We start from the raw sequence: 17,199 nt of genomic DNA on the forward strand, positions 1-17,199 counted from the left end.
CAGAACAAAACAAAGTCATAAACAAAATATGTGGAAAAGAGAAGACAGAAAAAAAATTACAGGTTATTTAGAGTATCATCTTGGTGTTAAGCTTTCAATCGCCCATTTTGAAAAGGAGAAAACATGTTGCGAAGTATTAGGGTCACAGTATGGATCTCTTCCAATTTGTTGGCCAGGGAGCTGTCTTCCAAATTTCTTGGCATAGATGAGTGAGCACTTCCAGTGCTGCATCCATTTGTTGAAATATCTTAATTGGTATTCCGTCAATACCTGGAGCCTTGTTTTTAAAGAATGCCATCAGTGCAGCTTGGATTTCTTCCTTTAGTACCATGGGTTTGATCATATGCTACTTCCTAAAATGGCTGAAAGCTGACCAATTCTTTTTGGTATATTTACTCTGTGCATTCCTTCTATCTTCTTTTGATGCTTCCTGGGTCATATAATATTTTCCCAGTAGAATCCTTCAATATTGCAACCCGAGGCCTGAAGTTTTTCTTCAGGTCTTTCAGCTTGAGAAATACCGAGCATGTTCTTCCCTTTTGCTTTTCTAACTCTAGGTCTTTGCACAGGTTATTATAATACTTCACTTTGTCTCCTTAAGCTGCTCATTGAAGTCTTCTGTTCAGCACTTTCTTTCATCATGTCTTCTCTTTGCTTTGCTTTAGCTACTGAGTATTCAAGAGCAAGTTTCAGAGTCTCATCTGACATCCATTTTGGTCTTTTGTTTCTTTCCTGTCTTGTTTAATGACCTCTTGCTTTCTTCATGTATGATGTCCTTAATATCATTCCAAAACTCATCTAGTCTTCAGTCATTAGAGTTCAACATATCATATGCGTTCTTGCGATGGTCTCTAAATTCAGGTGGGATATACTCAAGGTCGTACTTTGACTGTCTTGGGCTTGTTCTAAATTTCTTCAGCTTCAACTTGAACTTACCTACCTACTGTTGTCAAGTCGAGTTCAACTCATAGCAACCCTGTAGGACAGAGTAGAACTGTCCCATAGAGTTTCCAAGGAGCGCCTATTGGATTTGAACTGCTGACCTCTTGGGTAGCAGCTGTAGCACTTAACCACTAAGCCCCCAGGTTTTCCTACTTGAACTTACATATGAGCAATTGATGGCCTGTTCTGACTGATGATATTGTGCTCTTCCATTGTCTCTTTCCACCAATGTAGCCCGTTTGATTCCTGTCTATTCCACCTGTGAGGTCCACATGTATAGTCGCCTTTTATTTTGTTGAAAAAAGGTAGGTGCAAAGAAGAAGTTGTTGGTCTTGAAAAATTTTGTCACGTGATCCCTGGCATCATTTTTATCACCAAGGCCATATTTTCCAACCACCAATCCTTCTGTGTTTCCAGCTTTTTCATTCACATCAACAATAGTTATCAATATATCCTTATTGCATGCTCAATCAATTTCAGACTGCAGGAGTTGGTAGAAATCTTCAATTTCGTCACCTTTGGTGCTAGTGTATGAAGCATAAATTTGAATAATAGTTGTACTATATGGTCTTCTTTGTAAGCATATAGATATTATCCTATCATTCACAGTATTTTACATCAAAATAGATCTTGAAATGTTCTTTTTGACAATTAATTCAATGCAATTCCTCTTCAAGTTGTCATTCCTGGCATAGTAGATTGACCATATGATTGTTGGATGCAAAATGTCCAATAACAGTCCGTTTCAGCTCACTAATGCCTAGGATATCAATGCTTATGCATTCCATTTCATTTTTGACAATATCCAGTTTTCCTAGATTCATACTTTGTACATTCCAAGGTCCAACTATTAATGGGTGTTTGCGACTGTTTCTGGGCTTCTTCAAACACAGAGGCAACTGGCTTAAAAGTCTCTACTCTCTCTCTGTCTCTCTCTCATATCTCCAAATCAATGCTCTTATTTTGCTAGATAATTGCCTTGTAAAATGTAACAAAGAAAAAATAAAATCCCATCTCAGGCTCCATAGTGAGGGTCTGGGTTCTTCCATGGGTTCAGAGTGGCAGAGTGGTGCAGGTAATCTCACACACTGGGCTGGGCTCCTCTTATAGTCACAGGGTCAGGAGCTGTGTAGATTTTCTGCAGCAGGGGGAGCAGGTATATGTGCATGCCCTTCCCCATACAGAGGCATAGTCATTGGTTTCTCTACTCTCAGCCAGGACATCCGTGTGGAGTATGAGGATTGGTAAGAATATGGAGCTGAAGTCTATTGGTGCTGGGACATGAGGATGTACATTGCACCCATACCCCTCTAAACATTCCTTCATGCAGGGGTTACCCACAAATGTAGGTTTGTGTTCTAACACTTGTCCCTATTTGGGACACAGTTAACACCTCAACTCTCAATTTCTAGGGTTCATCAAGTGGACCTCTGCTCAGTCTCTTTGTGAGCCTGTGTTCTCTTCCCCTAAGGCAGGTACCTGCTTGCACCTCTGTGGTGTGAGTCCTGGATGAGATACAAGCTGATAGTCACTACTAAATCTCACCCAGCCACCAGGGATGAGTTTGCACTAAGCTTGGTTAAACGCATAAGTGCAGATGACTGTGAAGGGCACAGACACAGATACTATGGCTCATGTTCTGAGGATGGAGCCCCAAATCCACTCCAGTACCTGACTGGAAACCCTCTGGGTGATATGCAGATGCACAAAGACTGGAAAAGAGGAGGTTTTAACAAACTTTTAATTTCTCCTTGTGGATCATAGAAGGAATATTTTGCAGTGAGCATTTCTTTGGTGACTCATTCTGTTAAGGACGTGTCTTGTTATAGGGCTTTACTTCTCACCCACTTGCACCACCGAGTGTTCTCTCTTGCTCCTTCAGCTTTCCCCACCTGCCTACTGTTTCTCAGGTGACACACAACAGTGATGAGGCTCTCTGGCCTCTTTCCTGTACCCTCTCTCCTGACCCCTTCTGGTCTCTTAAGACCACCAGCCTTTGCACATTTAATGAAGTTCCGTCTGTGGAAGTGTCTCTTCACTTAACAGAGTACCAGGATGAGACAAATGGTGAGTCTATTCCCTCTTACAAAGTGTTGCTCACTTTCAGAAGTGTATTGAATTTACATATTTTTCTTCATCTCTCTGTTTCGTGTAAAAAATAAGACTTTGCAGCATATTTATTGAGTAATAGACTCTTATTCCTAGCCAAAAATGAAGGCAAATCCAGCAAAACATTTTAGCCCCTCAGGATTTGATTCATCTTTCTAGAGATTTTCCTCATTTGACTTCAGCCCATTAACCGCTATACATAATTACGCTAATCTTGTTTTGCTATACTCGTCACTATCTGTTCTAAACTTTTCCATCAGCCTCAACAAAAGCAAAGGCCTACTGTCTATGGACTCATATTGATTACAGGAGGTAAGTGCAGCACTCTTTCATCCACAGTGCATTCTTGGTCACTTTCAGTTGTGGGTACATATCCTGGAGGATCGCAGCCCTCATCCCATCCCTGAACCAAGGAACACAGAACAAAGTGACATCTAGTTCTTAGTAACAGCTTTTCCAGGAGGTCATAGATGATGTTTATACTAGAGGTAGTAGGAAAAAAAAAGACATTGAAATAAGGATAGATAGATAAATGATTAAAGGCACTGTTAAAATTACTTAAAGAAAAGTCTTCATTAATCTTATGCATCCTGACAAATGCTAACCAGTCAGTACAAGCATCAATAGTGCAAAAACCACAACGAACACAACGAGGGAATTCATGACTTAAGACAAGAAATAGAGGAAGGAAGGGAAGAAGGAAAAATGGAAGAAAGGAAGGACAGAAGCAAGGAACGGAGGAAAGGAGGAAGGGAGGGAGGGAAGGAAAATGGGAAGGAAGGAAGGAAGGAAAAAAGGAAGGCAATATAGATTGCATCTAATTTTCACTAATTAAAATGTTTAATGAATTTAAGATGTATGTATTAGGTAGATATTTGATGGTAAGCATGTAACGAATATTACGGGGAAGTGTGTTAGACAACACAGTGTGAGCTGCTCCAGAGATCCCACATTCCAACAAAAAGCATCAATGCCCCCAGAAGGGAGTCCCTGTCATATCAGCATTAGGGCCCATGGTCCTGTTCTGCTCATTTCTCACTCCTAAGGACACAGCAGAGAGTGTTTCCTCTGGTGGTGAACTGAGAGGCCCCAGATGGAAGTGCCTCTGAGACTTTTACTCTGTAGCTGAAGCTGGCTGAGGGTTTCTGTCCCTCTTGGGACATGGTTTCTCTCACTGTGCCCCTTGCACAGTAATACATGGCTGTGTCTGTGGTCTTCAGGCTGCTCCACTGAAGGTAGGTGGTGCTGATGGAGTTTTCACTGGAGATGGTGACCTGGCCTTGGAAGGATGGGCTGTAGCGGGTATCAGAATCACCAGGATAAATCCCTCCCATCCACTCCAAGCCCTTTCCGGGCATCTGCCGCACCCAGCTGATCCAGTAGCCTGTAAAACTGTATCCAGATGTCTTACAGGAGATCTTCAAAGACTGTCCAGGGCTCTTCACTTCTGCCCCAGACTGAACCAGCTGCACCTGGGCACAGACACCTGTGGAGACAGGACTCAGAGATCAGAAGTTTATTCCTCTCACCCATTCTGTGACTTCAAACCTCGGGCCATGGCTGACCTGGGAGAACAGCCATGAGGAGAGTGAGGATGGTGGCAGACCCCATCTCGGAAGGTCGATGGAAAGGAACAGCCCTGAGGACCCCAGCTGGTTGGTGAGAGAGATGCCCCTGTGGAGGCAGATTGGGTTTAAATCGGATGTCCCCCACTTTGCATATTTTTGCCCTGCTCTCTAGGTGATACTCCCCAGGCCTCATAAGTCTAGAAGCCAAGGCAGAAAAAGTTGCTAGTCTTGAGTCTCATGAGAAGGGTAGGACAAGGTTCCAATACCCATCCCCTGTACTGTACAAAGCAGTGCCTCCCCCACCCCAGTGCATCTGTCAGCCCACAGTGGGGGGAGAGTGGTTTGAAAGTCTATGTGAGCCTGAATTCCAAGGAGCCTGGGGACCATCACAGAGCATCCCTGCCTCAGTTTCTGTGGTTATAAAGTGATGTTGTAGAGACAGTTTGGAGGACTCTGGCCTTCCAGATGGCCCCTTTCAAGTAGACCTGCCAGGTAGGCCCTAAAACCCTGGGGTTGCCCTACAATTTTTACTACCTGAGGAGGGAACCAACATCTCAGGGAATGTGGGCTTTGCTCAGAGTTATCTCTCAAGTCCATGCAATTTCGAGTTAAAGATGAGGGTCACAGGCACTGAGTCTTCATGTTAAACTTGGACCTTGTTCCTTTCTTTTTGACAATGTAAGTTTGTTCATACGAGAAGTCTGGAGTTCAACATGGAGAACATTTCACCATTTTTAGGTTTCTATTTTTTTTTTAATCTGTCCCTGGTGGTGTAGTGGTTAAGAATTCGGCTGCTAACCAAAATGTTGGCAGTTAGAATCCACCAGACACTCCTCGACCCTATGGGACAGTTCTACTCTGTCCTATAGGGTCGCTATGAGTTGAAATCGAATAGACGGCCATAGGTTTGGTTTGGTTTGGAACCTGTCCCTAAACATTTCTTTGCTCTACTTTGAAACCTATACAAATACTGTATTAAGGTATTTCCCTCCGTTCTCTTCTGATAGGGAGACATAGGGACCATTCCGGGGCTCCCAGAACACAAACAAGGGGCCACAGAAAATGTTATGGAGTCTCTCTTCCTCCTCTTTGACACTCTGCCCTCTGCATTCTCAAGGGCGGATTAACCAGTAAGCACAGTACGTACTGGCTTACCATAAGCAAGGTACACATGGGCTTAATTATGTTTACTTACTAATCTGTAGTGCGAAATTTCAGATTAAATCAAAGATGTAGTGAAATCCAGGTGAGATTGTGCCCTACAGATTAGTAAATAAACACAGTTAAGCGCGTGCATGCCTTGCTTCTTTGGTAATGCATCTTAGATAGATGTTTACTCTAACAAATCTAACTCACGAGTGTCAGCCGCAGGAAGGGGTCTCAGAGCCATGAAGCAGGGAAAGCTGCAGGGGGAATGGGAAAGCCCCAGACCCTGACAGGAAACCCATCCCTTCCTTCCCTGCACTTGCTTCTGAGGCAGGGCCCTGTGCCTAGTTGTTCTGAGACCCTGTAGTACACACCCCAGTCCTTCCTGTGCGGTAGATTAGGTCTGGTCTCACGCTACCTCTCCTCACTGTCTTTCTCTCCATCATCAGACATACCAAGTCCTAGACTCTGGGATGTTTCTGTTGTAGGTCCTCAGTTCTTTGAGGTAGTCTGTTGAAGAGGAATGTTCTTGCACATTAGTCCTACTTGCTGTTTTCTGCTCAGAGGACCTGGACTAACACACCTATTTGCCCTTGAAAGAAATCTTCCTCTTCTTTTTTGAAATAGCATTTTATTGTGTTTTTGGTGAAGGTTTACACAGTTTAGGTTCCCATTCAACAATCTGCACAAGTTGTTCAATGATATTGGTTACATTCTTCACAATGTGTATATATTCTCATTATTTCCATTCTGGTTGTTTTGTCTACATTAATTTAGCTTCCCTGCTGCATTACAATTTTTTGTTTGTTTATTTTGTTTTAATGTAATTGTTGACCATTTGGTCTCATATAGGTGCACAGTACTTGCTGTTGATAGTCATAGTTTTTTGAGCCTGTTTATTATTTAGTTATAAGGTGACCTCAGGTGTTAGTTTTGATTCAAGTTTTGAAGAGTACCTCAGGACAATATTCTCAGGGATTCCTCCAGTCCCAACCAGTCCAGTAGGTCTAGTTTGCTTCTTTAGGAATACGAGGTTCTGTTCTATAATTTTCTCCCATTGCATCAGGGTCCATCTATTGCGGCCCTTATTACAATGGTAGGTAGTGGAATCTGGACACCATCTAGTTCTTCTGGCCTCATAGTAGATGAAGCCAAAGTTCATGTAGACTTTTAATCCTGCAGGCTACTTCCTTCTTTGAGTCTGTTGTTTCTTTCTTTCTCTTTTGCTCTGGATGAATAGAGACCAATAGTTTTATCTTAGATAGGTGTTTGTTTTAGACCCAAGACACTACTCAACAAACTAGGATGTAGAACATAACTTTATGAACTATATTATGCCAATTGACCAAGATGTCCAACAAGGCTATGGACTTAATTGTTCAAACCTAGAAATCCAATCTCCTGAGATGTTTTGTTAGGTCTAAGGTGTATCTATTTTTTGCATATGTGCTGTATTTTACCTGCATTTTACATATGAATATATATTCATACAGTCATATAGATGCATATATGTATACATATGCATACACTTTTATATATACTTACCTATGCACATGTATGCATACATACATGTGTATATACTCACATATATTTTGATTGTTTGTGCTGTTGTTTTAAAATTATATATGCCATAGCAATTACCGACAGGTTCTTCTTTTTACTGACATCATTCATCAAGCTGTGTACATTCCACTGTCATTTGTTGTTACCCTTCTCATCACCAAAGGTAGCAAATATCTACTATCTAGATAGTAAATTCCCCTCCCCTCCATCCCTGGTAACCACTAATGAACATTAACTAGTTTCTGTATATTTACTTGTTTGTGTCATTTCATAAAAGTGAGAACATTTAATACTCATTGTTTCATTTTTGTGATTGACTTACTTCACATAAAATAATATCTTTCAGGTTCATCCATGTTCCAAGATGTTTTGGGAACTCATTTTTTTCTATTGCTGGGTAGTATTCCATTGTATGTGTGTACCACATTTTCCTCATCCATTTGTTTGTTGATAGACACATATTTCCATTTTTTGTTATTGTGAATGAACATAGATATGCATATGTCTGTTTACTGTAATTGTAAGTTATTCAACGTAATATCTCTGGTAACTACTAAGAAAATACATATAGAAAATACACAGAAGGAAAAAGGAAGAAATCTAAAAGGCTCAACACACACACAAAGAGCTAGACACACACAAAAATAACAGAATAATGGAAATAAAGGGATAAAGAAGATATAAGACCCACAAAAAGATCGGCAAAATGAATGAAGTAGGTACTTCCTTTTCAGTAATCATCTTAAATGTAAATGATCTAAACTCCCCATTCAAAAGACAGACTGACAGAATGAATAATAAAAAAATCCATCCTTATTCTGCCTACACACCTTAGACACAAAGATACATACAGATGAAAAGTACAAGGATGGAAAAGAATATTCCATGCAACCTGTAAGCAAAAAGATCACCACTGTCCATACTGATATCAGATAAAATAGAATCAGAATTGAGTATAAGATATAAAGAAGGACATCGTGTAATAATAAAAGGGTCAATTCAGCAACAAGATATAACAGTTATATATGCAGCTAACATCAATGCTCCAAAATGTATTAAACAAACACTGATATGAAAGGAGTAATAAAGAATTCCACAATAATAGTTGTGGACTTCAATATACCACTTTCATTCCTGGACAGAACATCTAAAAAGAAAACCTATCTCTTATTGATTCTTATGTTCTGGATCTTCTAGTTGGTTTCAATCTTCCTTTTCTTAAGACATGAGATGATTTACCATATATCAAAGCAACTGACTCAACATGAGCTACTATTCCAGTCTCTGCTGAGCTGGCATAAGAGCCAGTGCCAACTTTCTACCTTCATTAATCTTATTCCAGGATAGGTAGATCTCATTAACACTAGTTTGATGCAGGGAAACAGACACTTCTCCATTTCCAGGTGAGAGTAAATATCTGACAGTAGGGAAAGGAAACTTGGAAATTACGCAGTGCCCACACATTCAGTTTTTTTTTTTTTTTTTAAATGCCGTGCCCTTAGGGGTATCAATATAAAATCAATATAGAGCCAACAATATAAGTTGATTGGAGCTTACTCAATGTACAATTTGCAAACTGGGCAACACTTCTGGCCAGAGAGTGTAACCAGACTGTTTGGGGTCAGCTTGGTGTGGCCATAGAGACATGAAACATGTGAAAGTGAAAGAAGCTTTATTTGGTTGGCCAAGCAAGGGTACACATCAGGACTTGTATCACCAAGATGGCTCCCTGAACAGTGGCTGAAACCGTATTTATCAGGGAAAGTGTTCTGGGGAAAGAAGAAAGGTCGTTGATTGGTCTGGCCCAAAAAAGACATTCCTGGGGCAGTTCCTTTGTCTGCAGTTGTTCAGTCCAAAATCGGGGTTCTCTCAAACCAAATCTTAGGCTCAGACCCCTCACTTTTGAAAGTCTTCTCCCAATCTTGAGCTGCTAAAGTTTGGTTACATCCAATGGAAGAAAATTTCCAGAGTTTTCCAGAGGACAGTGTTGATGGTTCTGCACATGTCAGGTGGGCCAGATTTGATCCTAACTGGTACTGTAGTCTGGAGACCTCAGCCTCTTGTTTTTCTTATCTTGGGCAGGAGGTTGGTGGATTACTTAAAAAACATCTGGAGAATCCAGTTAGAAGGGGAGGTCGCTTATGCTGCTCTACTTACAATTTGGGAGTTGTTAATGGTGCTTGGAGGCTGGGGTCTCAGAAAGTACAGAAGTGCTCCTGAAAAGAAATATTTTTTATAGGCTTTTATAACTTAGCCTGTCATTAGTGGTTATACATTACCATGGAAACAAGGCCAGAGTAGAGTCTGATCTTTTTACATGAATTTGAGACCTGCATCATACTTTTCTCATGCTCTGTCCGGGACTGTCTGTTATGCTCCCTGTCAGGGCAGTCATTGGTGGTAGCTGGGCATCATCTTGTTCTTCTGGTCTCAGGCTGGTGGAGTCTCTGATTCATGTGTGCCTTTAGTCTCATGGCGAATATTTTCCTTGTGTCTTTGATTTTCTTCCTTCTCCTTTGCTCCAAGTGGGGTGGGACCAACTGATGTGTCTTAGATGGCTGCTCACAGGCATGTAGACCCCAGATGCCACTGACCAAAGTGAAATGCAGAACATTTTCTTAATAAATTTGGTTATGCCAATTGACCCAGATGTCCTCTGAAACTATAGTTCCCAGGCCCCAGCCCCAGCTACTCTGTCCCTCAAAGTGTTTGGATGTGTCCAGGAAACTTCTTAGCCTTTGCTTTGTTCCAGATGTGCTGACTCCTCCTGTATCGTATGTTGCCCTTCCCTTCACCAAAGTCGATACTAATCTACTATCTAGTTAGTGAATTCCCCTCTCCCTCTCTCTCCACTCTCAAAACCATCAAATAATGCTTTTTGTGTTTTAAAACTTTTCTTGAGTTCTTACAATACTGATCTCATACAATATTTGTCCTTTTGTGACTGACTAGTTTCACTCAGCATAATGCCTTCCAGATTCATCCATGTTGTAAAATGTTTTGTGGATTCATCATTGTTCTTTATCTTTGCATAGTATTCCATTGTGTGTATGCACCAGTTTTTGTTTACCCTTTTGTCTGTTCATGGACACCTAGGTTGTTTACATCTTTTTCTATTGTGAACAATGCTGCAATGAACGTGGCTGTGCATATGTCTATTCATGTGATGGCTCTTATTTCTCTAGGATATATTCCTAGGAGTTGGATTGGTAGATTGTATGGTACTTCTATTTCTAATTTTTTAAGGAAGTGCCAAATCATTTTCCAAAGTGGTTGTACCATTTTACATTCCTACCAGCAGTGCGTAAGAGTTCCAATCTCTCCACGACCTCTCCAATATTTATTATTTTGTGGGTTTTGATTAGTGCCAGCCTTCTTGGGATGAGATGATATCTCCATGTAGTTTTGATTTGCATTTCTCTAATGGTTAATTATCTTGAGCATTTCCTCGTGTGTCTGTTAGTTGCCTGAATGTCTCTTTGGTGAAGTGTCTGTTCATATCCTTTGCCCATTTTTTAATTAGATTATTTGTCTTTTTGTTGTTAGGTGTTGCATTATCTTGTAGATTTTACAGATTAGACCCTTAGCCGATATGCCATAGTGATAAAAATTTTATTTTTTCTCAGTCTGTACGTTCTCTTTTGGTGAAGTTTTTTTGACGAACATAGTGTTTTATTTTTAGGAGCTCCCAATTATCTAGCTTCTCTTTTGGTGTTTGTAAATTGTTAGTAATGATTTGTATACTATTTATGCCATGTATTAGGGCTCCTAGCGTTATCCCTATTGTTCCTTCCATGGTCTTTATCATTTTGTATTTTATATTTAGGTCTTTTATTCATTTTAAGTTAGTTTTTGTGTGTGGTGTGAGGTATGGGTCCTGTTTCTTTTTTTTTTTTGCAGATGGATATCCAGTTATGCCAGTACCATTTGTTAAAGAGACTGTCTTTTCCCTCATTTAACAGACATTGGTCCTTTGTCAAATATCAGCTGCTCACAGGTGGATAGATTTATATCTGGGTATTCAATTCTCTTCCATTGATCTACATATCTGTTGTTCTACAAGTACCAGGCTCTTTTGACTACCACGGGAGTATAATAGGTTCTAAAATCAGGTAGTGTGGGGCATCCTATTTTGTTCTTCTTCTTCAGTAATGCTGTACTTATCCAGAGCCTCTTCCCTTTCCATATAGAATTGGTAATTTGTTTCTCTATCTCGTTAAACAATGCTGTTGGAATTTGGATCAGCATTGCATTGTATCTGTAGATGGATTTGGGTAGAATTGATGTTTTCACAGTGTTGAGTCTTCCTATCCACTAGCATGGCATGTTTTTCCACTTTGTAGGTCTCTTTTGGTTACTTTCAGTAGTGTTTTGTAGTTTTCTTTGCATAGGTGTTTTACATCTCTGGTTAGATTTATTCCGAAGTATTTATCTTCAGCTATTATAAATGGTATTGATTTGGTGATTTCCTTCTCAAAGTTCTCTTTGTTGGTGTAGAGGAATCCAACTGGTTTTTGTATGTTTATCTTGTACACTGATAAATTTTTTTTTTTTGCTTTGCTGAAATCTTCTATCAGTTCCAGTTGTTTTTTTTTGTAGATTTTTTGGTGTTTTTGTGTAGAAGATCATATTATCTGGGAATAGAATACTTTTACTTCTTCCTTACCTATTTGGATGACTTTTATTTCTTTTTCTTGCCTTATTGCTCTGGCTAGGACCTCCAGCACAATGTTGAATAAGAGTGGTGATAAAGGACATCCTTGTCTGGTTCCCATTCTCAAAGAAAATTCTTTCAGCCTCTCTCCATTTAGAATGATGTTGGCTTTTCGCTTTGTATAAATGCCCTTTATTATGTAGAGGAATTTCCCTTCTATTGAGAGTTTTTACCATGAGTGGATGTCGGACTTTGTCAATGCCTTTTCTGCATCAATTGATAGGATCCTGTGGTTCTTTTTTTTTTTTTTAATGTGATAGATTACATTGATTAATTTTCTAATGAGCCATCCTGCATAACTGATATGAGTCCCACTTGGTCATGATGAATTATTTTTTTGATGAGCTGTTGAATTCTACTGGCTGGAATTTTGTTGAGGATCTTTGTGTCTATGTTCATGAAGGATATTGGTTTGTAATTTTCTTTTTTTATAGTATTTTTGCCTGGCTTTGGTGTCAGGGTTATACTGGCTTCATAAAATGAGTTCGGAAGTATCCCTTCCTATTCTATGGTCTGAAATGCCTTTGGTAGTACTGGTGTTAACACTTCTCTGAAAGTTTGGTAGACTTCTCCAAGGAAGCCATCCAGGCCAGGGTTTTTTATTGTTGGAATTTTTTTTTTACTTATCTCTTCAATCTCTTCTTTTGTTATGGGTTTATTTTGTTTTTCTACTTCAGTGTGTGATAATTTAGATAGGTAGTGTGTTTCTAGAAAGTTGTCCATTTCTTCTAGGTTTTCAAATTTGTTGGAGTACAATTTTTCATAGTATTCTGTTATGATCCTTTTTATTTCACTTTGGTCTGGTGTGATATCACACATCTCATTTCTTATTGGAATTATATACTTCTTCTCTTGTTTCATTTTGTCTGTTTGATCAATGGTTTGTCAATTTTGTTGATCTTTTCAAAGAACTAACTTTTGATCTTGTCTCAATTGTTTTTAAATTCTCTATTTCATTTATCTCTGTTCTAATTTTTATTATTGCCTTTCTTCTCTTGCCTGAGTGTTCCTTTGGCTGCCCTCTTTCTATTTGTTCAGTTGTTGGGTTAATGTTTTGATTTTAGCCATATCTTCTTTTTGGATGTGTTCATTTATTGCTATAAATTGACCTCTAAGCACTGCTTTTGCTGTGTACCAAAGGTCCTGGTAAGATGAGTTTTCATTCTCATTTGATTCTATGAAATGTTTTTATTCAGTCCTTGATTTATTCTATAACATAGTAGTTTTCGAGGAAGGTGTTGTTTAGTTTCCATGTATTTGACTTTTTTTTTTTCCTTGCTGATTCTGTTATTGATTTCTACTTTTATGGCTTTATGGTCTGAAAATATGCTTTCTAATATTTCGATGTGTTGGATTCTGTTAAGGCTTTCTTTGTGGCCTAAAATGGAGTCTATTCTGGAGAATGTTCCATGTGCACTGGAAAAGAATATATACTCGGCTGCTGTTGGGTGGAGTGTTCTTTGTATGTCTATGAGGTCAAGTTGATTGATTGTGGTATCTAGATTTTCCGTATCTTTATTGAGATTCTTTCGAGATGTTCTGTCCTTCACCGAAAGTGGTGTGTCGAAGTCTCCTACCATTATTGTGGAGCTATTTCTCTTTTGAATGCTGTTACGGTTTGTTTTATGTGTTTTGGAGCCCTCTCGATAGGTGAGTATATATTTATTATGGTTATGTCCTTCTGGTGTATTGACTCTTTGATCATTATATAGTGTCCTTCTTTATCCTTTGTGTTGGATTTTGCTTTAAAGCCTATTTTGTCAGAGAATAATATTGCCACTCCTGCTCTTTTTTGGTTATTGTTTCTTGATATATATATACATATATGTGTATTTTTTTCCATCCTTTGTGTTTTAGTTTGTTTCTTTAAGTCTAAAGTGTGTCTCTTGTAGGTAGCATATAGACAGATTGTGTGTGTGTGTGTGTGTGTGTGTGTGTGTGTTAACCCATTCTGCCACTCTCTGTCTTTTTATGGATGCATTTAGTCCATTCACCTTCACTGTAATTATTGATAGATCTGTGTTTACTGCTGTCATTTATATATTTTTTTTTCTTTTTTTTTGGTGTGGTGTTGACAGTTTGTTCAACTTAATTTTATGTGATGACTTGTTTTTGTTTATGTATTTTCTTTTCATCTTTTTCATCATTGTTGATTTTGCATTTGCTGAGTCTTTATGTTTTCCTTCCATTTTATTTTGATGGGTAGGTTTGTTAGGTTCCTTTGTAGTTACCATAAAATTTACCTTTATTTTTCTAAGTTTAAACCTATCTTCTATTTCTTGAAATCATCTCAACTTCTTCTCTGTATGGAGTTCTTTAACTACACTGTTTATTCAATCTTTTAGTTTTGAAGTTGTCATCATTTACATGTTGACATCTCTGGTTCCCTATTTTCAGTCTTTTAGCTTTCGCTTGTTTTTGTGGCTTCTCTATCTTGACTGATAACTGGTTTATCTGTCATGTCTTCTCGTCTTGGGCTGTTGTCTGATATTGTTGGTTCTGTAACTGGAGGAATCCCTTTAATATTTCTTGTAATTTTGGTTTGGTTTTTACAAATTATCTTAACTTCTGTTTATCTGGAAATGCCCTAATTTTGCCATCATATTTGAGAGACGGTTTTGCTGAATATATAATTCTTGGTTGGCAATTTTGTTTTTTCCTTCAAGCCTTTATATATATCATTCCATTGTCTTCTTGCCTGTGTGGTTTCTTCTGAGTAGTCAAGGCTTAGTCTTATTGGTTTTCCTGAATAGGTGACTTTTCATTTATCCCTAGCTGCTCTCAAAATTCTCTCTTTGTCTTAGGTTTTGGTAAGTTTGATTATGATATGTCTTGGTGACTTTTTTGTGGGATATGCTCTATGTGGGATTTGGTGAGCTTCTTGGAAAGATATTGTCTCAAGTTTCATGATATCAGGGAAGTTTTCTGCCAGCAAATCTTAAACGATCCTCTCTGTGATTTCTGTTATATTCCCTGTTCTGATACTCCGTTCACACGTAGGTTTTTCCTATTGACAGTGTCCCACATAATTCTTAGATTTTTTTTCCTTTGTTTAATTCCTTTTTCTGGTTTTTCCCTAAATAAACTGGTGTCAAGGTAATTATCTTCAACTTTACTAATTCTGACTTCCATTGCCTCTATTCTCCTCCTATGACCTTCTATTGAGTTGTCTAATTTTGATATTTTATAGTTAATCTTTTGGATCTCTAGTTGCTGTCTCTCTATGGTTTATAGTAGCCTGTTAAATTTGCTGTTTTGTTCTTGTATTGTTTTCCTAAATTCCTTTATTGCTCTGTCTGTGTGTTCCTTGGCTTGGTCTGAATTTTGCATGATTTCCTTTCTCATCTTTTGGAGAGCTCTCTATATAAGACTTTTGAATCCCATCTCAGGTAATCCCATTACCTTATCTTTCTCCAGAAGGTTTCCTGGTTCTTTATTTTGGTTGTTTGCTGGAGCCATCTTGACCTGATTCTTTATATGATTTGATATTGAATGTTGTCTCTGAGGCATCAGTAAGTAGTTTTTTTTTTTTTTAATTTATCATATGTTTGTTTACTGTGTCCTAATTTTGTTTTGTTTTGTTTTGCTATGCTCAAATAGGCTGGGTGTGTGAGCTATCTTAGTTATTGGTTAGTCTTTGAAGCTCTCACATCCTGTCTCCAGGTGGTTAGAGCAGCTACTAGGTATGTGAGCCCAGGAGTGTGTTCATTTTCCTTGTGCAGGTGTGGCACAGGTGTCCAGGTGGTTGGTCACTGAGTGTGTCATGCAGACTCTCACCTACAGTCCTAGACATGCAAGGCTGCATGGGGGTGTTCAGAACAGGCACAAGAATCTGGCTGCAGTGGGGAGCTATGTGCACATGAAGGCGGGGGTGGACTGTTGCCCTGAGGTGCCTGGGCGGAGGGCATGTCTCTGACCCCTAGATCATGTAGTGGGGGGCATTGCAGCTGGTCCTTGGGCACCTGATGGGGCTGGCTTCAGGCACCACTTATTCTCGGACATATGTAATGGGTGGCAAGATAGAGTGGGAGGTACCACCAGCCATCAGGCCCCCTGATGTGGGCAGGTGATTTCCTACTTAAGGAACAGGGTGGTGTCAAATGCCATGAATCTGCAGCTCCCCCTTGGCTGCTGCATTTGAAAGTGGATTTCAGGTGTATACCCTGCTGTTTTATGCTAATGAGGGCATGCAATGTTGAATCAGCCTACACAGGTTTAGGCAGGGTTGAAGGGTGTTGCAAGTGTGTGAACCCCTTATTCCAGCTGTTGTTGTTTTGTTGTCAGGTGCCATCAAGTCAGTTCCGACTCAAAATGACCCTATGTACAACAGAAGGAAACTCTGCCCGGTCCTACATCATCTTTACAATCACTGTTATGCTTGAGTCCATTGTTGCAGCCACTGTGTCAATCCACCTCCATGAGGGACTTCCTTTTTTCCGCTGACCCTGTACTTTACCAAGCATGATGTCCTTCTCTGGGGTCTGATCCCTCCTGACAACAAGTTCAAAGTATGTAAGATGCAGTCTCGCCATCCTTGCTTCTAAGGAGCATTCTGGTTCTACTTCTACCAAGATAGATTTGTTTGTTCTTTTGGCAGTCCATGGTATATTCAATATTCTTTGTCAACACCACAATTGGAAGGCATCAATTCTTCTTTGGTCTTCCTTATTCGTTGTCCAGCTTTCACATGCATATGATGACATTGAAGATACCATGGCTTGGGACAGGTGCACCTTTGTCTTCAAGGTGACATCTTTGCTTTTCAACACTTTAAAGAGGTCCTTTGCACCAGATTTCCCCAATGCAATGCATCGTTTGATTTCTTGACTGCTGCTTCCATGGCTGTTGATTGTGGATACAAGCAAAATGAAATCCTTGACAACTTCAATCTTGTTTCCATTTTTCATGATGTGGCTTATTGGCCCAGTTGTGAGGATTTTTGTTTTCTTTATGTTGAGGTGCAATCCATACTGAAGGCTATAGTCTTTGATCTTCATTAGTAAGTGCTTCAAGTCTGCTTCACTTTCAGCAAGCAAGGTTTTTCATCTGCATAACGCAGGTTGTTAATGAGTCTTTCTCCAATCTTGATGCCCTGTTCTTCATATAGTCCAGTTTCTCAGATTATTTGCTCAGCATATGGATTGAATAGGTATGGTG

At 39.4% G+C, this 17,199-nt stretch overlaps 1 gene segment (V, D, J or C); it reads right to left on the reverse strand.

Moving 5' to 3' along the window:
* Window positions 1-4,079: 4,079 nt before the first annotated feature.
* LOC126064596 (immunoglobulin heavy variable 5-51-like) lies at window positions 4,080-4,775 on the reverse strand. The segment is given in 2 exon segments: window positions 4,080-4,537; window positions 4,617-4,775. Coding segments are annotated over 2 exon segments (504 nt in total).
* Window positions 4,776-17,199: the final 12,424 nt, after the last annotated feature.

This window comes from Elephas maximus, chromosome 21, assembly GCF_024166365.1.
Source record: "Elephas maximus indicus isolate mEleMax1 chromosome 21, mEleMax1 primary haplotype, whole genome shotgun sequence".
In the NCBI taxonomy this organism is placed as follows: Eukaryota; Metazoa; Chordata; class Mammalia; order Proboscidea; family Elephantidae; genus Elephas; species Elephas maximus.